This window comes from Cricetulus griseus, chromosome 2 (assembly GCF_003668045.3).
Source record: "Cricetulus griseus strain 17A/GY chromosome 2, alternate assembly CriGri-PICRH-1.0, whole genome shotgun sequence".
NCBI lineage: Eukaryota > Metazoa > Chordata > Mammalia > Rodentia > Cricetidae > Cricetulus > Cricetulus griseus.
The window spans coordinates 108,806,398-108,829,356 of NC_048595.1; the positions used below are offsets into that span (position 1 = coordinate 108,806,398).

The window sequence follows — 22,959 nt, forward strand, 5'->3', positions numbered from 1 at the left end:
CACACATGCCATAGCACAGTGTGGAAGTTAGACACAGTTTGCAGGAGTCAGTTCTTTTCCACCTTTGAGTTGGTTCAGGAATTGAACTCAAGTTGCCCAGCTTGCACTCAGGTTTCCAGGTTTGGATGGTGAGTGGATTTACTCACCAAGACACTCATTAGCTAGTACTTTTTAGTATAATGTACTAAGTATTTAATTCTTTTTTAAAAAGACTTTGTATATAATTAGGATATTGAACTAGAGCTCTAAAAAGGAAAAAAATGCAGATGAAAATAGCTATATAGAAATAATGGTATAAATATGAATTTATACAAAATGTACTGTACTTCAAATATGTAAGGCTTAATATGAGCTTTTGTGGATTCTGAGTCTTCCACAACATAATTTTTAGAGCAGTCTCAAACCATTCAAAATCTAGTACTTCTAAAATGGTTTCACTTTTTAAAACAACATATATTTATTTATTTTTAGGCAGGGTCTCATGTAGCCCAGTCCATGTTGGTTTTGACCCTCCTACCTCATCTCCCAAATGCAGGGATTACAGGCATGTGCTACCACACCTGGCTTTGTTTTCATATTTTAAGCAAACATGGATATCACTTCATGCCATCTGGTCTATGCTGTTGTATTAAAAAAAACAATGAAATGTTCTTTGAGTTATCTTTTAAATAGTTACAGAATCTCTATATAAATTTTATCTTTTGAGATTTAAGAATGCTGTAATTTGAACTAATATCCACCAAGAATTGGTCTAAGCTTAAACAGAAGTCACAAGAAAGATACAGATGTCAAACAGTTTTAAGTCTGGCCTATGCAATTACATATAGTCACAATTACTTTTTATGTGAAAAGTGCTTTAGAATAAAAAATATTTTTGTAAAGGATATTATTGATAATATTTAGTATCTAAGTAAAATTTCTGTATTGGTTCCATTTTGCCTATTTCCTTTGGGAAGTAACCCCTTGCTACAATGTGAACAAAATACAACCTATACAAGGGAGACACTGTATACATAGTCATTTGTGGATAAGCCCTTAAATCAAGATCAATTATTTATTAATCAAAGTTAGGGCGATTTTATTCCTTCCACATGCCCAAAGTAACTAACACCAGTTCAGATGTCTATAAGCCTTGAAGAATTTTAACCACAATGAGGTCTAGTAACTTAGAGCAGAGCTCTGTGGCTCCTCTGGAAGTTGCTGTTCACCAACTGTTTTTATGATGGTAGCTCCGAGATCTGGAATGTGACCGAAAATGAGAATGCTTTGCTGTCTGTGTCTTGGTTCCAGAGCTGGTGTACCCTCTGGGAGACTTGCATGGGGATCTTGCTATGCGGTCACAGTGTCGTCCATGTGATGTTGATTTTGCTCCTGAGCCAATCTGCTTTTGAGGTGAGCGTGAGTGTGATTTTTCCATTGACTTGGACCTTTTTGGTAAGGACTTGGATCTTGACCGTCCCCTAGATCCAGAATTCCTTCTTGGTGTTCTTGACTGCCTTGCTGAGGTAGACTGCCTTGGTAGTGATTTAGAGCGAGACTTAGACTGACTGTAAGAAGATCGCCTGTGTCGAGACCTGGAAGCATGTGTAATGTTAGAGCACTTACTTTATACAAGGCAACAGGTTAAGAGACAGTACCTCCTGACATGCATATGAAATATACCCCACAGGGACTGTCAGGATGGCTCATTGGTCAAAAGCACTTGCCTCTCTTCCAGAGAATGTGGGTTTGATTCCTAGCACTCACATGGTCAGCACACATAACTGTTTGTACCTGCTGTTCCAGGGGATCTCGAACCTTCTGAAAGTATTACATACACGTGAGGCATAGACATACATGCAAGTAAAAGACCCATACTAATGAAATAGAAAAGAAAAGGAAAAATATCCTCCCCAGACTCAAGTATTAGCGGCCTGATTGCTAGCCAGTGGTCTTAAACGATGTGACAAGATTCTGAGGGTTCTGACCTAATCATTGGACTAGTCCCTGGATGGACTGACTCACAGTGTATGGTGTCATCAGGAGGAGATATAAGGTAGGAGGTAAGGCCTTCTTGGAAGTAGTGGATCCCTGGGGGTGCTTTGAAAGCTGTTTGTTTCTTTCCTTCTTTTTTGGTCTTTTGAAACCATGTTTCTATGAGTAGCTCTGGCTGTTCCTGGAACTTGCTTTGTAGTCCAGACTGGCCTTGAACTCAGGGATCCACCTGTCTCTGCCTCCTGAGTGCTGGGGTTAAAGATGTGTGCCACCACTGCCTGGCAACAACTGTTTCTAATAACGGGCTCTTACCTCCCAGCTTACTGTTTGCCATGAATTGAGAAACCTATACCATAAGGTCACTGGGCATGATAGTCTGTTTCATGTTAGGCCCACAGCAATGGATTTAGCTTCCTGTGGGCTTGACCCTCTGAAATGCTGAGCAAGATAAATCTTTCCTCCCTAAGTCTAAGTTCTCCTTGGTTTTTTTTTTTTTTTTTTTTTTTTTGTAATGATGGGAAGTCTGATTTACACATTGTTTTAATGGATTATAATGACAAGATGCTTTTTTTTTTTTTTCACGCATTAGTGCTGGAACCCCAGGCTGTTGTGGAATATTATTTTAAGGTGTGTTACATTTGTTTATACTATGGAACATCTGTTTAATGATACAAAGATGTGCTGCATTCTTTTATGTTACATTTGTTTAACTCTGTGAAACTGTGTTACTTTGCCTGTCTAAAACACCTGATTGGTCTAATAAAGAGTTGAATGTCCAATAGCTAGGCAGGAGAGAAAAATAGGCAGGGCTGGTGGGTAGAAAGATTAAATAGGAGAAATCTGGAGAAGGAATCGAGGAGTGAGAAAAGAAAAAGGAGAGGAGGACACCAGAGTCTAGCCATCCAGCCACACAGCCAGCCACAGAGTAAGAAGGAAAGAAAGATGTATAGAATAAAGAAAGGTAAAAAGCCCAGAGGCAAACCATAGTTAAAGAGAAATGGAATAGTTTAAGTTAGAAAAGCTGGCTAGAAATAAGTCAAGCTAAGGACGGGCACGCATAAGTCTCCATGTATTTATTGGGGAGCTGTGCAGTGGGTCCCCAAAGAGTAAAAAACAAAAACAAAAACCTACATGGGGCTTTGTTTTTGCTAGGCAAATAAACCAAGCCACACCTCCAGCCCTAAAAGAAATAATTCTAATTTTATCATTCATGCTTTTGGTTCAAACATAAGTAACAAGTCTGTAATATCTGTTATATTAGAATATATGTTCAAAACACTTTTTACTTTGTGACCCTATATCATATGCCTTAGCTCTGTAAAAAGTTCTGTATATTTAAAGGGTTAAACATTCTCTCTCTCTGCTTTTTTTTTTTTAAGGATTTTATTTATTTATTATGTATACAACATTCTGCTTCCATGTATATCTGCACACCAGAAGAGGGCACCAGGTCTCATAATGGATGGTTGTGAGCCACCATGTGGTTGCTGGGAATTGAACTCAGGACCTATGGAAGAGCAGTCAGTGCTCTTAACCTCTGAGCACCATCTCTCCAGCCCCCAGAAGGTTTATTTATTTATTTTAATTTTATTATTATTATTATTTTGTTTGTTTGTTTGGTTTTTCAAGATAGAGTTTCTCTGTGTAGCTTTGTAGCCTATCCTGGCACTCGCTCTGGAGACCAGGCTGGCCTGGAACTCACAGAAATCTGCCTGTCTCTGCCTCCTGAGTGCTGGGATTAAAGGCGTGTGCTACCAACGCCCGGCTTCTTTAAATTCTTAATGCATAGGTAGACTTTGGGGAGCCCCTTTTGAGGGCCTTACCCTGCCTGGGGAGTGGAGGGGGGATGGCTAGGAGCAGGTGGGATGTTGGGGGGGAGGGGAGAGAGAGGAAGAAGGGATTGACATCTGAAGCAAGCTTGTTCCTAATTTGAACTAATAAAATAAAATAAAAAATTCTTAATGCATAGGATAAGACCCCCAGAGATTAGCAAAAAGAAATTCAAGAACTGAATTTAAAATTTAAAAGACAGAGACTGAAATTCAGACTGCTAAAAGGTCAAAGGTGGCTGGTAACAGCTTAGGTATTCTTTCTTTTCTTTTTCTATTTTCACGTGTGTGTGTGTGTGTGTGTGTGTGTGTGTGTGTGTGTGTGTGCGTGCGTGCGCACCATATTGTGAAAATGTGGATGTGCATGCATGTAGGGCCAGATGTAGACACTGGGTATCTTTGGTTGTTTTGTTTTGTTTTGTTTTAAGACAGGGTTTCCTGGCTCTCCTGGAACTCACTCTGTAGACCAGGCTGTCCTGGAACTGAAAGAGATCCTTCTGCCTCTGCCTCCCGAGTGCTGGGATTAAAGGTGTGTGTCACCACTGCCCACCTTGACACTGGGCACCTACTTTATTGCTTTCCACTTTATTTTTGAGACAGGGTCTCTCACTGAATCCAGCTCTCACTAATTGGCTGAACTGGCTGGCCAGCAAGCTCCAGGGAAATGCCTGTCTCTACTTCCTCTAGCGCTAGGGTTACAGACACAGGCCACAAGGTCCAGCTTTTGCATGGTGCTGGGGGTCCAAATTCAAGATTCTCATGCTTGCACTTTGCCAACAGAGTTACCTACCTAACTCTATAATGCAATTGTTCTGTTTATCTTGTTCTCTGTCTCTCTCTTTGTTTTTTGTTTTTTCATCCTGGCTAGTCTGGTACTCTTTATGTAGCTGAGGGTGGCCTCAAATTCGGGAGTGTCCTCCTTCAATTTTTCAATTATCACCACATCCAGCTATTCAGATACTACTTTAAGATTAGAATTCACTTTAAAATTCCACATGCCTGTGAAAAAGTTAAAGCATTGAATCATAAATACTTAAGAGAATTTAGGCTTGAAAATCCAATTCCAATGACTATTTCAGTCATATCATTATTTAATTTACACTGTGATTACTATTTTTCTAATAAAATAGATACTGATTCCTAAGTAGAAAAATAGGTAACTTGCATAGATGTCTTTTCTTAACAAATTTACTATTTTTTGTCTCCTTTCTATAATGTAAACATAGCTTGAATTGATTCTTAATAATAATAATAATAATACATTATCAATTTACAAGAATAAGTTACACTTGAGAAACAGGCAGGCTGTTCTCTGAGTTCAAGGCCAGCCTGGTCTACAGATAGAGTTCCAGAACAGCCAGGGATACACAGAGAAAATCTGCTTTGAAAAACAAAACAAAGAATAAATTAATTTGATTTTAGTTAACCTCCTTCCTTTCACAAACAACTGTATTATGGTTTTTGAGTTTATTCTTCTTCAAAAGTCAAGATTCTGAATTATTGGGTTCATTTAGGAAAATTTTACTTATCTAAAATTTTCAACCTTCTTTGTTGAGTACATATTATTTTTTAAAAGATTTTATTTATTTTTCATGTATACAACATTCTGCTTCCATGTATATCTGCACACCAGAAGAGGGCACCAGATCTTATAACCGATGGTCGTGAGCCACCATGTGGTTGCTAGGAATTGAACTCAGGACCTCTAGAAAAGCAGTCGGTGCTCTTAACCTCTGAGCCACCTCTCCAGCTCGAGTACATATTATTTTATATATTTGTTTTGAAATAAGGTCTTTATGTATTGCCCCAGCTGCCTCGATGCTGGGGCTTAAGGTCCTGCTTATTCTATTCGTGAGTACTGGGGCTACAGGGTATGTTTTCTCCCATTTTGTGGGGGAGGGTGTATATATTATCTTTCTTCTTTTTGGTGTGAACCTTTTATTGGGGGGTGGTGGAAGGAGGCTGAGACTGACTTAGTCTGACTTTGAATTCTAGATCTTCCTGCTTCTGCATCTCAAATGCTGGGATTACAGGTATGTGCCACTATGGCCAGTTTCATAGTATCTATCTAGTCAAAAAGTTAAGTCAAGTCCCCTGATACTTAAGACAATAGGGGATGCTGTAGCCACGCCTGCTTAGGGACTGGCTACAGCATCCCCTACACAATACTGAAAAGTCCTGGAATATACCCAATGAACCCAAGTTGAACAACAATATATAAGTTAGGTGTGGTGATGTGTGACTGTAATCCCAGTACCTGAGAGGTTGAGGCACACAGACATAAGCATGTACTTATAACACACAACTAGATAATAAGACCCTGTCTAAAGCTAAAAAGTTTAAAAAGGAGGGGGTGCTGGCAATACAGCCCCAATGCCTGTGCAGAGGAGTAGTAGAGTACCTGCCAGCCTGTGCCAGGTCCTAAATTCAGCCCCACTGTCCAGGAAAACAAATATAACCAATATTCCATAGAGAACAGCATAATTTCCCCAGAAGCTTGTTTGTGCATATTAAACAAAATCATCTAAGTAGTCCCCACCCCCAGTAATTCTTTAAAACATTTCCCAGAAAAAGTAGAAAATGAAACGGTGCACTGTTGCTTTGGGTACTCACTCTTTCAGACTGTCTGACCGCCTCCTGTCTCTTCCCCATGATGAACTTCGACTTCGAGATCTCCTCTGGCTGGGGCTTCTGGATCTCCTGTGGTCACTTGGGGAGCACAGGTGCCGTTCTTTTGACTTCATTTGGCCTGGTGCTAGAATATGAAGAATAAGGCTTCTAACAGTTCACTACCTGAAAACCATGGTAGCTGCCACTCAGTCAGTATCATTTTCTGAAGAACTTTAAATAACAGGTTACTGTTGCTGACACTGTAAAGGTAACAACAGTCCTGCTAAGTAACCTAGATCTAATGGTCATTTACACTTACTTTTTCGATCACCTTGTGCAAACTGTATTTCAATTTGCCGGCCACACACCCACTTCCTATTGAGGTTATAAAGTGCATCTTCAGCATCTCGAACATCTTCAAACATGATCAGCCGTTAAGGACACTATAGACATCAGATGGTAAGTAAAAATATTTCTAGGTTATTATTCATATGTGAAATTAAATTGACAAGAAAACCAAGTTCTGGCTCCAATATGAATAACCAGAAAAGCTTTTATATATTATTATGAAAACAAATGCCCTCTTGTGGTTTTCTAAATACAAAAATAGAACAGTAGATACAATTAGCAGCATAATTTGAAACGTGAGAAAAGAATTAATCTCAAATTAGCTGACATTATAAAATAAACTATTTAGGGCTTATTGCATGCCTCTTCCCCCAGCCCTTGTCAGAGAAAGGATCCATCAGGGTTTTCACTGAAAATATCAGCATGCAGAAGCTTTTATTCTGCAAGCAAAAGTACTCTATCGGTAAAAGCCTAGTTATGAAGTTTCGGAGAAATGATTCATTATAAACAAAACTGCAACAATAAAAGAAAGCTAACACAAAGGACTACTTCTGTAATTTAAGGACAGTGCCTACCTTTGAACCTACTACTTTCAACAGTTCCCCTTTGTGTTACTACTGGGATGTAAGTATAAATTAACAGGAAGCCGGTTAGGTCTCAAAGAAGCCTGGAAAGATGGCTAACTGAGTGCCTATTAACATATGAAAGTGGACACTGGCCACCAGTTTCTCAGCATTGCAAGTGGCTGTTCCAGTGTCATCCTGGCTGGAATACTCTACCTCCTACCCTAACCAGTCCCTGAGCTTCCCTTCCGGTCCCCCAGCTTTTCTTCCCTATGTAAGACAGCCATTTTGGATGTATGGGTACTGGTTCCTCTCTTGGCCTACCCCTGATCCCCATGGTTCAGTTCAGTCTGGGCCCTTCCAGATGCCTCTGGTTGAGTTCTCTCTCATATCTACATGGAATTTTTTCCTCAGCCATATCTAGGAGCAGTTGTGTCTATTTTTCATTCAAAAACAATCTGTGGCCATCTGGAATCATATATACTGATTTGAAATGCTCCATTAAATTCCCTTATCTAAAGCATATGGTCCCAAGACTTACTATAATGGACAGTAGCTGTGTAAAATGGAAATACCATTTCAGGAGGCTGTTTACTAGCTCTCTCTCTCTCTCTCTCTCTCTCTCTCTCTCTCTCTCTCTCTCTCTCTCTCTCATTTTGTAGTTTGAAGTTTGGCTGGCCTGAAGCTCCATATATTGAACCAACAGAGATCCCTCTGCTCCCCAAGCTAGGATTTAAGGAATGAGCCATCATGCTGGGCCATGTTACTAGTTTTCTCAAAATAGCAAATAAACAAGGAAGCTCAAATAATGCATACAAAAGGAGGCTGACAATGACCTCAGTGACACTGGGTCTTGAACCTTGACCTTTACATTTTAGGACTTGCAAAGTGGACTTTATCAGAGATGTAGAACCAATAAAATCAGACTTGGATTTGACTCTAGAACTCCGAATAAATATGGGAAAGCCAAAGCCTCAAAGACTGTCCTGTCTTTCATTTCATAAAGGCCTCATTCTTCCAGACTCTCCACCTGTATCCACCCTCCCTATATTCTCTTCGTGAACTTGGGTGCCTTTTGTCATGCCTGCTAGGCTTACGGTTGGAGTCGAGCTAACAAGGAGAACCAAGCTGTGGGGGAGGGGAGGACACTTGCCGGCTACTGTGGACCGTTTCAGATTCTCTGAGAGAAAGAAACAAATACATTTAATTAGAGAATGTTGATTCAATAACATACTTATATGTGTATAAGCACAAGTTTGAAGTACAGTTGCATGCACACATAAAATAAAGGATATTGAACGTAAGCAAACCCTCTGGGGCGTCGCGTGTAGAAGTCAAGTGGTATGTAAACATCTACTATGGGGCCATAGCGACCAAATTCTCGGCGTAAGTCCTCGGGCCTGGAGTGTTACAGAAACAAGGCAAATAAATATAAATAGCTGGAATACACACTTGGCTACAGAAATCCAACTGAAACTTACAAAATAAAGTGTATTGTTGGGCCAGTGAGAAGGCTCAGCTCAATGGGTAAAGGCATATGGAGCTAAGCCAAAAGACCTGAGTTCAAAACCATAAACCCACATGATGGTAAGGAAGAACCATCTCCTGCAAGTTGTCTTTTAATCTTCAAGCATAGAGAGAGAGAGAGGAAGAGGAACAGAACACAGAGAGAGGCCCACACACAAATAAAAGAAAAAAAATTGAAAAGAAAGTGTATTGTCTAAACTCCATTTCTGGTAACAATTATCCACATTTCTTTCTTTTGTAGGGTGGGGAAACCAAGTCTTGCTATGTAGACCAGGCTGGCCTTGAACTCACAGTCCTGCCTAAGTCACTCAAGTGCTAGGATTGCAGGTTACACCATTATGCCTAGCTTCACCCAAGGTTTTGAAAAGAAAACAAAACAAAACCCACTCTCAGTCCCCCCCCCCTCTGAGATCCTAATTCAGGGAGCCTGGATTAGGGCCTGGGAGTCTGTATTTTTACAAGCATTTCAGATGGTTGTTAAACTTACTCAGTTTCAAAAGACCTCGCCCAGCACATCCACCTTTGAAAGTTACTTCCATCAGAAGACTTGATGTTTTCATTTAAGAATACATTCACTTGCTGGGCCGTGGTGGTGCACGCCTTTAATCCCAGAACTCAGGAGGCAGAGGCAGGCAGATCTCTGTTAGTTCCAGGATAGTCAGTGCTGTTACACAGAGAAACCCTGTCTCAAAACCATCCCCTAGTACATTCACTTGTCTCATTATAATTTCATGTTTATTTGAATTTTGTTTTCAGAAAGCAAGAACTAGAATCTAAAGCAGTCTCAGAATTCTTTCTTGGACTTTAACAATGGCAACAACAACAACAACAAAAATCTGTGTTTTCCCAGATACTCCAAAGCAAAGTAACTACTTTATTCTTATATTTAATGCTATTTTGAGCCTCCCGTATGTATGTCTTCTACCATTATAGGCATGGGGCTTACTTGAGAAAAAGATAGGAGAGAGGCAGAGGCAGGGAGAGAGGCAGAGGGAGAGAGAGAGAGAAAGAGAGTCAGAGGCATCTGGAAGAGTCCAGAGCAGAGAGGGAAAGCAGAATGGACATGGCCAGGAATATCTGAAAGAGGAGGGGGGAGAATAGCAGGGGACAGAGAATAGAGAAAAGAGTGAGAGAAGCAGGAACAGAATATAGAGAGGACATACTAAGAATAGCAGGGTTATAAGGAGAACAAGTAGCTTTAGGGAGGGAAGCCCATGAGCTGGAGAGAATTTGTGGGTGGGAAATCTTCCTATAATCCAGGCTGACCTCATTTCCAGATATTTTGGCTGCTTTTTGGAATTTGGAGAATTGGAGTTTCTTTGTGGAGCTACATTTAGCTGGAGGCACAACAGTGCTAGCTGACAATTACATACACAAGCACCTCTTTCTTTTTCTTTTTCTTTTTTCTTTTTTTTTTTTTTTTTTTGGTTTTTCGAGACAGGGTTTCTCTCTGTAGCTATGGAGCCTATCCTGGAACTCGCTCTAGAGACCAGGCTGGCCTCGAACTCACAGAGTGCTAGGATCAAAGGTGTGCACACCAACGCCCAGCTCACAAGCAGTTCTTCATCTGAAGACGATTTAATTCCCACCACTGTGGTTGTTTACAGTTTAGTCTGTCTGTAATGTCACGGAGCTATCAAGTGATGAAGATGGAATCACACACCTGTCTGCCATTAATCACCAGAGCACACGGTCTCAGGGAGTTCACAGAGGCTCAGTCTTAAGTTCTAGTTTAAAGCATGGCTCTGAAGAAAAAGAGTGCTTTAAAAACAATGCAGAGAGGGGAGACTCCAAAGTGACTGCACAGCTCCTGGCTCCAGAGAATGGAAGGGGGTTCTTGTCAGAATCCAAAGTTAGCTGTTAGAAAACAGCTTGATGAAAGGCAGCAGAGGAGCTTCCTGTGCAGAGCTGCAGAAGGAGATGGGATGTGTTCAGAAAGCCTGTGGGTATGCAAGTGTGTAGTGATATTTTGTTTGTGTTTTAACAAATAAAGCTTGCCTGAAGATCAGAGTGCAAAGTTAGCCACACTAGTCAGCCATAGAGGCCAGGCAGTGGTGGCACACATCTTTAATCCTATCACTTGTGGGTGCGGGTGGGATAGGAGGGTGGACATAAGAGTGATATGGCTGGGCAGAGACAGAGAAGAATATAAGGGAGGAGGAGACCGGAGAGAGAGAGGCAGTCTAAGCAGAAGGCAGTCTGAGGACAGGATCGACCCTTTGGTCTGGACATTGGTAGTGGTAAGAACTCTCTAGTGGCTGGCTGCTTTGCTTCTCTGATCTTCAGCTTTAAACCCAATATCTGTCTCTGGGTTTTTATTAATAAGAACAATTGAATTTCATAAATGAAATCAACTAATTCCTCTCAAGACTAAATAATAATGTCTGATGTTTAATTAAATTTGTAAATTTTAATTAAATATTATTGTCTGTGTGTATGTGAGTCCTTGAGTTTGGGCCTGCACCTGCCAGGCATGTGGAGGTCAGAAGAGAACGTTAAGAGTTAGTTCTCCTCTTTCACTGTGGGATCTGGGGATCAAACTCAGGTTGTCAGGATTGCACATGGAGTGCCTCTTCCTGATAAGCCATCTTGATGGCTCAATATATCAGTAATTAAGGCTAGAGGTGAGGATCTAGGAACTATTACATAAAGATTTGGTTAACATTGACTAGGTATCCACTATATGCCCCAGGCAGTGTCTAGTTCATGATATACTTTATTTAATGTTGCTTGGTTGCCTTCTCAAATAGTCTGTTAGTGTGAGACAATGTCTTCTTTTCTTTCACCTTCAATAAGTCAGAAGGAATAGGTCTTCTAAAAAACAAACAAACAAACAAACAAACAAAAAACCCCAAAAAACAGGCTTCTGTTCCCCTGAATGCCAGCCATGCTATCCACAGAACTGACCAGGGACCATGGGGAGTCCCACCATGAAACCTGGAGTGGCCTCAAGACTGAAAAACAAGCACCGTTCAGCTGGTCCACAGCAAGCAAAGTGAACAGCAAGCAGACACTCAACAAGAGTGAGACCAGATATCCACACCAAGAAACACTGCAAGCAACCTGACTCCAGATGCCTCCATCCCATCGAAAAAGCACAAACACCATGAACAACCATGACAGCAAGTCTCCTTCAGAAACCAGCACTCCCACTGGAATATTCCCATAGACAAGCTACTTAGCTGATACACAAGATAAGGACTTCAAAATAGCAATTATAAATATGTTCAAGGAACTCAAAGGATATGTATAAATGCCTGAAGACCATGAACAAAACAGTTGAATGAAAAAATTGAGCATAATTCAAGATATGAAAATGGAAGTTAAAAAAGAGGGCGAATCTTTGAAGAAAAACCAAAGGGAAATAAGTTTTAAAAAATTCACAAAGCCAAACAAAGAGCTAAATATTGCCAAAACTAGACTAGAAGAGAGAACATCTAATCTTGAAGACAAGGTAAAAAGAAATGGATCACTTAATCAAGAAAATTCTAAATCTAAAACAAAACAGCTAAGACTAAACCCTGTCTTGAAAAACCAAAAACCAAACAAACAAAAAAACAAAACAAAACAAAACCAAACAACCCCCAAACAACTAAGAACAAAACATCCAGGAAATCTGGGATAATGAAAAAAAAGATCAATCCTACAAATTATAGGTATAGAAGATGGAGAAGAAACTAGATCAAAGGCAAAGAAAATATTTTCAATGAAATCATAGAAGAAACTCTCCACAATGTAAGGAAGGAGGTTCCTATCAAAGTACAAGAAGTATACAGAACACTAAACAGAATCAGGTAAGAAACTTCCCACAACACATAGTAACCAAAACACTAAATGTACAGGACTAAAAAAAAGATACTAAAAGCTGCAAGAGAGAAAGATGAAATCACATATAAAGACAGGTCCATCAGAATTACAGTAATTTTTCTTTAAGATTTACTTTTATTTTCTGTATAGAAGTGCTTTCCCTAGGTGCATTGCTTGTATGACTGGTACTCTGTGAACCTGAAACTGGAGTTACAGATGGCTGTAAGCCATCTCTTGGTGTTGGGACTTGAACTCAGATCATCTGGGATAGTAGCCTAACTGCTGAGCCATCTCTCTAGTCACCAACACACTGATTAGTCTTTGGAGAACAAGAAGGACCTGGAATGACGTTTTACAAGTTCTGAAAGACTACAGCTGCCAACTCAACCCGCTATACTCAGCAAAACTAGGAGTTGTAATTAAGGGAGAAATAAAAATTTCACTATAAAAACAGATTTAAGGCATTTACACCCACTAAACCAGCTCTGCAGAGGATAATGGAGGGAATACCTTGGTGTGAAAGGAAGACTAAACACACCCAGGGAGGCACCAGTTGACAGAAGTCTGAGAAAACAATACCACAGTAACAAAACAAGAATTAATAAACACTGTTCAACAACAACTCTCAGTATTAATGGTCTCAGTTTCCCAGTAAAAGGATACAAACTAACATGGTCCATCTTTGTTCTGTCTTCAAGAAACACACCATCTAGATAGAACAGATACCATCTTAAGGTAAAAGCATAGCAAAAGGAATTCTCAAACAAATGGAACCAGGAAGCAAGTGTTCTACTATCTGACAAAACAGTCTTCAAACAAAATCTCATGAGAAGAGATAAGGAAGGGTACTCCATACTCACTTAAGGAAAAGTCTAAATATTCCAATCCTAAACATATCAAAAACAGGGCAACCAGTTTCATAAATTAGCTCTAAAATTACATATTGACTCTCACACAGTGGTGGTGGGTGACTTTAATACCCAACTGTCACTAACAGACAGGTCACCTAGACAAAAACTAAATGGAGGCACTCTGGAGTTAAATGATATCATAAAGCAAGCAGAGCTAACATATCTACAGCACATTAATCCAAAACTAAAGAACACACATTCTTCTCAGCAGCTCATAGAACTTTCTCCAAAACTGACCACACATTAAGATACAAGGCAAATCTCAACAAACATAGGGAAACTGAAATACCATTCTGTAGCCTATCTGAGAGTAAATCTATGTATATCAACAACAATAGAAATGGCAGAAAGTACACAAATTCATGGAAAGTAAACAAACACATTATTTAATGAAAACTGGTTCAAGGGAGAAATCACAGAAATTAAAAAACTTCCTAGAATTAAGTGAAATAAGGATACAATATCTATGGGACACAATGAAGGTCGTTCTAAGAGGAAAAATTTAATATTCAGTGCTTTCATCAAAAAGCTTGAGCATTCTTATATTAATAACTTCCTGGTAAACTTGGAAGCTTTAACAAACAGAAACAGACAACACTCAAAGTCAAAGCATTCCCATTAACATCAGGACCAGGATAAGCCTGTCTACTCTCTCCACTCCTGTTCAAAACAGTACTCAAAGCTTTAACCAAAGCAGTAAGACAAATGAAGAACATACAAGGGACACAAATAGGAAAGGAAGAAGCCAAAATATCCTTATTTGCAGATAATATGATTTTATACATAAAAGATTCTAAATAATCCACAGGAAACCTCTACAGCTGATAAATGTATCGAATGAAGTAGCAGGATACAAATTAATGCACAAAATTATTAGCTTTCCTATAGACAAACAACAAACACACTGAGAAAGAAATAAAGGAAACAGTACCATTCACAATAGCCTCAAAACTTCTCTTGGGAGGACTGGAGAGATGGTTCAGTGGTTAAGAGAACTTGTTCTTGCAGAGGACCTGGGTTCTAGTTCCAGGAACCACATGGCAGCTCACAGCTGTCCGTAACTCCAGTTCCGGGGGATCTGATGTTCTCTTTGACCTCCTTGGGTATCAGACATGCATACGGTGTACAGACGTGCATGCAGGTAAAACACTTGTACACATAAAATAAAATAAGCAAATCTTTTTTTAAAAACCTTGAGATAAACTAGTTGGTGGCGGTGCATTCTTTAATCCCAGCACTCAGAAGGCAGAGGCAGGCAGATCTTTGAGTTCAAGGCCAGCTTGGTCTATAGAGTGAGTTCCAGGACATCCAGGGTTATGCAAAGAAACCCTGTCCCAAAAAAACAAACCAAACAAACAAAAAAAAAAACAACAAAAAACCCCCAAAAAACAACAACAACAAAAAACAAACTAAGGAAGTGAAAGACCTACATAATCAAAACTTTAAGAAATTGCAAAAAGAAATTGAAAAAGATACCAGAAAAAAGATCTCCCATGCTTACGGATTGGTAAATTAATATTGTGAAATGGTCATCCTATCAAAAGCCATCTACAGATTCAACACAATCCCCAGCACAATTCCTCACATAAATTGAAAAAAATCAAACTTTATATGGAAACATGCAAAACCTAGAATAATGTTTTTAATCTTTTAAAATTATTTTATGTGTATAAGTGCTTTGCCTGCATGTTGTCTCTTGATACAAAATAATCTCAGTTTTGATTACCTCGCCAGTGGTGGGCTAAAAAGTGATGACAGAACAGAAACTAGAATTAGTAATTCTCAATTATCAGTCTCAGCAATTGGTGGAGGGTTACCTGGATCCAAGGTTAGTGGTCACATGGAGACATGTATTTGTTTGTTTTACTTTATGGTGCTGGGGATAGAACCCAAGGCCTCACCAACATAAGGCAAGCAATCTACACTGAGCTATACCTCCTAGCCCTGATGTATTTTATTGAGTAGGCACAATGTTTGAGCATCATAGAAATATGAAACAGACAATATTTTATATCTTCCAAATCTACAAAAATGAGAGAGAATTCACATTATTCAACCGAATACATCTTTATTTAGTTATCGTGTGTGTGTGGATGTGGCTTATGTGAGGTCAGAGAACAACCTGAGGGGGGTTATTTGCTTCTTCCACCACTGCCTGGCTGAACTAGTTTGACAACGTTGGCAATATTAAGTTTCATGAGGGGCTAGCAATATGGCTTTGTGAGTAAAGATGCCTGCCCTGAAGCCTGAGGATCTGAGTTCTATACCTGAGACCTATGTGGTGGGAAAAAAAAAGTAACAACATAACTTTCCCATTAGATGGTAAATGCTCATTTCCCGCAGTCCATACCATTCTATTCCACCTTAGAAGCTGACAGTTTCACTCACCTATATTACTCTGCCTAGCTCTGTGGCCATTAGAAATAGAAATCTCTGGGGTTTCTTTTGTAAAGATGCTGTGAAGACCTGGTGCTTATTGTTCAAGTTGTCTAAGTGTGAGATTTTGTTTAAGCCTATCCAAATGCTAAATTTTGCTTCTCTGTGTAATAATTTATTGATAAACAGGTTAAGAGAGGAGCCATAAAACACAGGCATCTTAAAATTTTATTGATTCACAGTCTATAGTTGTGTCATAAATATTTATAATGATTAAATCTGAAGTACTTAATATCCCTAAAAGTAAATTGTCAGCTTAGTGGTGGAGCACACTGGTAATCCCAGTACTTGGGAGAGAGGTGGAGGCAGTAGGATCAGAAGTGGGAGGTCATTTTAGCCTATGCAGGGGATTTGAGGCCTGCCTGGACTAGGTACAGTCCCTCTCTCAACAAAACAAATCTTAAATTATGATTACTCCAGAAAACTTACAAGTGAAGTGCTGCATAGATTTGTGACTGTTTAGGTCCAGGAAACGCCTTAAAACCCTTGAACTAGAACTTTTCTTTAAGTGGACAAGACTGCAGAACTAGAAATCGGATTAAGTAATTCAGTGAAATTAAGGTGTCTATTAATGTCCCCCTTCCCATTCCCTCTGGCTCCTATTAAAGGAAAATGTGCTATATGAAAAGGGGCAGTTCTTAAGCTCTATGCTTGGCATCATCTAGACAGACTTTTCAAAGAGGGCTGGAGGGAATAGATTCCCAGAATTGAAACTGACTACTTAACCATGATGAAGGAAGCACTCAAAGAAAAACATATACATCAAATTACACACACACACACATACACACACACACACACACACACACACACACACACACACACACACACACACACGTTTTTAGAGACAGGGTTTCTCAGTGTAACAACTTTGGCTGTCCTGGCACTTGTTGTAGACCAGGCTGGCCTTGTACATTAAATTTGGGCCATAAGCACTGTCTGAATAGCGCAGAGGAAATTGCAAGGCCTAAGGTGCGCATCCTGAGATGAGACAGCCTCAGTTCTTCCGGAAGGTTAGTGGGCGGTGTCAGCAGGATGCAGTGACAACAGGGCCATGGCCAGCACTGCCACCACAGCCCGCACCTCGCAACACCCGGCCAGCATCATGTCATCATGACAGCACCCCAACACCTGTCCAGCACTCCAACACCCGGACACCTCTTATTCCGGCACCCCGACACCGGTCCAGCACTCCAATACCCGGCCAGCACCCCAACACCCGACTGGTACCCCGACAGCCTGCAACCTGGCATCAGGACACCCGGCCTGCATCTGACAGCCAGAGAGTCCACCGCCCAGCCCGCACCCAGACACCCCTCCGCCCCGGTCCATACTCCCGCAGATTCCCGTATTGGCTCACCTGGTGGCGTCGGCGACGTTCCTGACGAACAGGGAGGTGTTGGGGGGTCTGGTGTAGCGAGACATGCCGCTCGCGGCCCCGCTCCCAGCTGCCCGCCGCGCCCCCTCCCGGGCCGGCCGCGCAGCCGCAGACGCGGGCGGGGGGCGCGGGGCCTAAGCTGCAGCGTGAGCATCGTCCTGGCCACTGCCTGGGCCGCTGGGGAACAGACCCATACCGCTGATCCAGTCCAGGAGACGTGCCTCACCCAAGCAGCTCCAGAAGAGATCCCAGGCAGGGCTTCGAAAGAGCCTTGAGCAAGGGACAGGACCCCTACCGAGGGCATGCAAACTTAGCCTCAAGCGTTTCCCTGGAGAGATCAACTCCATCCTCAATAGAGAACAAATGTACACACACAAGTAGGGAAGAACAGCTATAAGCTGTCAATAAACTGGGTAAGCATCAAAGAAACCCAGACAGGAGGTCTTTTGTTTGTTTGCTTGTTTGCATTTTTTGTAACAAGGTCTCAGGCCTAGAATCCCTTAGGTATTGTGGCTCCACACCAGGCTCCAGGACAATGGAAAAGTTGAGAGTACTTTGTATTGGTTACCTGGGCTGCTGTAACAAATCCAACACTTCTGGTGGCTTAAGGAAATTCATCCTCTAAGGACTGGGCGGGCAGGGCCGGGGAGGGACGGTGGGGGTGTGATGGGGTGCCATTAGCTCAGTTAGTGGAGTGTTTAACTAACATACAGGAGGAACATTATTCCAGTATCTCATAAAACAGGAATGGTGGTGGCATCTGTAATCCCAATGCTGGGGAGGTGATGGTAGAGGGGTCAGAGGTCTTCCTCTACTACAAAAGGAGTTGGAGGCGAGCCTGGGCAAAGTGAGACATGTCCTCACTGATAATTACATAGATCTACCCGTTCAGTTTCCAGACATGTTCTGAAGCAGCTAAGTAACCTTTTCAATGCAACGGCATTCTGTTTGAGGGCCTAAAGCAGGACCACTTTCAAGTATAGACAACTCAATAATATTACACTGGGGTGTGGTAGGCGTGGGGGCTGGAGAGAAGGCTCAGCGGTTTCTTTTGATGTTTTATGGTACTGCTAAGGGTCCAAACTAAAGATTCTCCCTGTCCTAGATTTTTTTTTTTTAAATCACATTTACCCAAAGTTCTAGGCTTTATAAGCGAAAGTACTAATTTATTGAATCATGTCTTGAAGGCTTCAGATGACACTTCACAGAGCTGCAGAGGCTTGTCAGGGAGTGTAGTAGGTCTAGTGACTGGGGAGATGCCTCAGTAGATAAGAGTGCTTACATGAGGGCCTGAGTTAGAATTTCCTATGGGGGGAAAAACTGGGCATAGCCACACTCCTGTGACCCCCAGCATTGTGAGGGCAGAAGCTCACTGGGCAGCAAGGCCTGAAGAAGTGGAGAGGTCCAAATCTTCAGGTTTAGTGAGTGACTCTATCTTCAGAGAAGACAGAGAGGTAGAGTGGAAGACGGCTTGCAGCCTCATCTGGCCTCTGCACAAGCACATATCACACACATATATGACCCCTCCTGTTCAAACAGAAACATTTTAAATTAAAAGAATAAAAAGTTAGTCTAGAGTAACAAGGTGGCTAGGGACATCTACCCTGTGGAGGACATAAGATTTTTGTGGATCTCTTTGCCCATCCTCACCTTCAAGCCTCTGAATAAAATTATTTGACCTGAAAATTTGTAGTCTATTTCATGCCTCTTAATTTCCTCCCAAAGACAGTGTTATTCTTTTGTTTAAAAAGAAGAAAAGAGAAATGCTGAGACAGACATACTGACTATAAGTTTATTATAAGGCCTGGCAGAATGGGGAGACTAAGAAGAGGAACAGGGGTAAATGGCTGACCGCCATGGCCGGTCGCCATAGAGAGACAGAAAGAGCATAGGTGGGAGACAGAGTAGAGAGAAAGCAGAGATAAAGCAGAGCAGGGAAACAGAGAGAGGGAACAGAGAGCATAAATGGGCAGGGACTTGTCTTTTAAAGGGGTCCTCTGCACCTGCGTGCAGACTTAGTTCCCATGGAACCTTGGGCTGACCAGGGTACTGCCTGTTCCACCAGGTAACAGGGGCAGGCCAGCATAATGCCTGAACCTTTCAGACAGGACTTATATTTTTTAAATATTTTAAGAAACTCTTGTGTCTTTTCTCATGTTGACACTATAATTATTTTGCTTTTCCCCCTTGGAGACAGGGTGTAGCATTGGCTGGTCTGGTACTCACTGATGTAGCTCCAGGTGGGCTTGAACTTACAGCATTTCTCCTGTAGCAGCCTCTGTAGCACTGGAATTACAGGCATGTACCACCATATCTTTCTGTTTCATTTAGAAAAAGAGCAAAGTTTAAAAGTTGTAATTGAGCCAGGTGTGGTGGCACACACCTTTGTAGATCTCTGTGAGTTTGAGGCCAGCCTGGTCTACAAAGCAAGTTTCAAGACAGCCAGGACTGTTATACAGAGACACCCTGTCTTGACAAACCAAAAACCAACCAACCAAACAAACCCAAAACTTGTAACTGAAATCAACAGAGAGCTGGGGATATAGCTCAGTATAGCAGGGCACTTGCCTACTGTGCGTGAGACCTTGGGTTTGCATACCAGTACTGTAACAATACATGAGCAAGAGGCAGAGGGGGGGAAGAAGAAGAAATTACAGATCTATAAAGAGTATTGTAAAAAGAAAAAAAGTCACAACCCCCTTTCAACTGTTAAAGCTTGTCTTAATGAACTAATTCTTTTCTTTTTTTTTTTTTTTTGACAGAGTTTCTCTGTGTAGTCTCAGCTATCCTAGAACTCATTCTGCAAACAGGCTGGCCTCAAACTCAGAGATTCATCTGCCTCTGTCTCCCCTCCCCCCCACCCTCCCCACCCCCCCCCACTCCCCCACCCCCACCCCCGTGCTCAGATTAATGGCATGTGCCATCACCCAGCTGAACAAATTCTTAAATCATTGGGTATGTTATATTGAAAGTAGATGGTGGCTGGTGAGATGGCTCAGTAGGTAAGGGTTCTTACCACCAAACCCGACAACTTGAGTTAGATTCCAAGTACCTACATGGTGGAAAGAGAGAACAGACTCCAACAGTTGTTCTCTTACGTTCACATGTACACATACACAAATCAATAAAATATAATTACAATATTAAAAAAGAAAGAACAAAGGCACATAGGAAATTATGTCTGATGTTTGAGTATTTACTCATAGGACTTGTCTCTGGTAAGCTAAGAGCAGTGGTTGTCACTTAGAATGTAGGATGTAGCTAAGGCCTTTCTGCTCATTCTGCTTGCCCACCTAGACTGCCAATCCAGAGGACCGCTCCTAAATAGTACAGGAGAATTGCAACTCTCTGATTTCTTTTTGTTGTCTCAACCTGTACTTCATGCTGCACTGGAACTCACTATGTAGTGTAGCCTGGCTTTGAACTTATGGTACCCACCCCCCCCACTTCAGCCTTCAAGTACGAGGATTGTAGACCGTAAGTCACCATGTGTTGTGTGACACTATTCCTGGGGTGTGTGAACAAATGTCTATTCACAACAAAGTAAAGTACAGATATCACCAAAGTTCAATTGAATATATGTGTTTTATTAGATTACCTACAGGAATATGAGAGAGGGGTAACTTACATGAATGACTCAAAGACAGTTGCAGCACCAAGGGCCATTCTGGTGTCTGTAATAGCTCAGAAAAGCTGGGAACTACCTCACTGAGCAACCTACAAGTAACTAAACAAATTGGAGAGTATCCCCCAGTCAATTCAGCTGGTCTGAACCTAATCTGGGAGCTTAGCTTGTCCGAAAGTGTCTCTCAACAGTCTTTGCTGCTTATATATTTTTTGAGGAGGGAGGGTCTTTGGGTATCAAATCAGTTTCAGGGACTTCCTGAAGCCTTTGAGTTGTCCACCCCCTGAAATTAAGGAGCTTGCTATATAGCCCAGGCTGGCCCTGTACTCTGAGACTGCCCTATCTCAGCCCTCCAAATGCTGATTTACTGATGTGTGTCATCACACACATAAGACTAGAGTAGTTAACCAGATTAATTATCTAACTTTGGTTTTGAGTGTCACAGTGGAGAACTATAACTAATTAAGAAATTAAGTTGTGCTTGGGCCTGTGTGTGCGCGCCTTGAAGCCGGTGTGGTAATTTGAAGGGTTAAGGTTGCAACTTCCCAGCAGATGGCAGTAACTTTCCTCTAGCGAGAGCTGCCACAAGCTGCCTCAATAGGGTAATAACCACGAAGGGGGAGGTGATGAGGAAGCTTGTTTTTTTGTTTGCTGGTTTTGTTTTTGCTGCTGTAGTTGACTGGTGTGGTACTGGGGATTGAGCCTGGGCTTTGTGGCTGCCAGTCAAATGCTCTACCACAGACCACACCACCAGCAGATATGAGATTTATATAGGATGAATTATAAATCTTTCCCCCCTATTATACGACACTTTTTTTTTAGGTTACATAATGCTTTATTTTTATTTTTTTATTTTTTTAATGCAAGAATAAAACCATTTTATTTGCAGATAGCATGGTTGAGTACATTGAAATAGGAACTTTAGCAGTTACTAAGCAGTAAATTTAATAAGCTCACAATACAAGGTTAAGGTAAACATTTATCTGTGATAGTATTAGTAACTAACTTATTGAAATTGATATTTTTTATATGTAATATATAAATGTATTTTTGAGTTTCAATTAGCATATATATATATATATATATATATATATATATATATATATCCAATAATGGCAATATGTTATGCATCAATAGCAGCAACAGCTTTTCCAGATTCTGCAGTCATTTGAACAAAATTGTAGAGACATCCAGCACACTCCATTTAAAAACAAACAAACAAAAAGAAAAAACCAAAAAAAACAAACAAACAACAACAAAAAAGTAAAAAAAATCCCAGAAAACAGCACAGTTCTGTTACTCTTGTATACCACACTTTTATAAAACACCATTTCATATAGTCCAGTTGGAGAACATATGATTGCCTCCTATTATGAATTTAATACTTATGCTGTGCGTAGGAAATATGTAAAAGCTCATTCTATAGTAACCTAAGTAGGAGGGGTAAGTTAATCTCTTTCAGAAGTCTGTATGTTCCCTAATTCGAATCTATATCTTGAATGTGTTGGATGTGGGTGTTTCTTCATTTGCCAATTTTTAGGGTTGATTTACTGTATTCAAAGTGACAGGTGCCTCTAGCTGTCTGGTGGTTCTTATTTTTTCTTCCAGTTTTCTGCTTTGTTCATCTCCACTTGCCTGTTCTAGAAGCCACACTACTCATCCGAAGAGACTACAGCTCTCAGCCTCCCTTGCCGAGTTGTCAGCACGACTGTGTTCTGACCAAATACATGTAAACAAAAATATTCCACAGAGATGCCTGAACTAGCATCCGAAAGGAATTTTATCCACTTATGTTCCATTGCCTGGAGTTTGGATGGATCTCTGGAATGCTGGAGTATCTTGGATCAAAGGGGTTTCATGAGGAAGAAAACATACTGATGACAGTAGAAGTATACCACCTGATGGCCGTGAACTTGTAGCTAACACTAGATATATTTTATGTGAAATTCTA

The 22,959-nt window shown here is 41.0% G+C and overlaps 1 protein-coding gene across 2 annotated transcripts; it reads right to left on the minus strand.

The window, feature by feature from the left end:
* Window positions 1–1,204: 1,204 nt before the first annotated feature.
* On the minus strand, window positions 1,205–17,430 carry Srsf12 (serine and arginine rich splicing factor 12). 2 transcript variants are annotated; one of them, XM_035438983.1, is made up of 5 exons: window positions 17,366–17,430; window positions 8,620–8,724; window positions 6,733–6,836; window positions 6,417–6,558; window positions 1,205–1,514 (listed from the first exon to the last, which is right to left on the minus strand). In XM_035438983.1, exons 1-5 carry the CDS (start codon window positions 17,428–17,430, stop codon window positions 1,205–1,207), a joined length of 726 nt encoding a protein of 241 aa, XP_035294874.1. The 2 variants fall into 2 exon arrangements, with proteins under 2 accessions (XP_035294874.1, XP_027259217.1); XM_027403416.2 differs by having other exon boundaries at window positions 1,205–1,574.
* Between the last annotated feature and the right edge of the window lie 5,529 nt (window positions 17,431–22,959).

Coding starts and splice junctions, on each gene's coding strand:
- Srsf12 (XM_027403416.2), bottom strand. CDS start 17,430: ATGTCTCGCTACACCAGACCCCCCAACACCTCCCTGTTCGTCAGGAAC. Junction 6,837..8,619: donor AGAGGGTTTGCTTACGTTCA/ATATCCTTTATT, acceptor ACGGCTGATCAT/GTTTGAAGATGTTCGAGATG. Junction 6,559..6,732: donor TGCACAAGGTGATCGAAAAA/GTAAGTGTAAAT, acceptor TTCATATTCTAG/CACCAGGCCAAATGAAGTCA.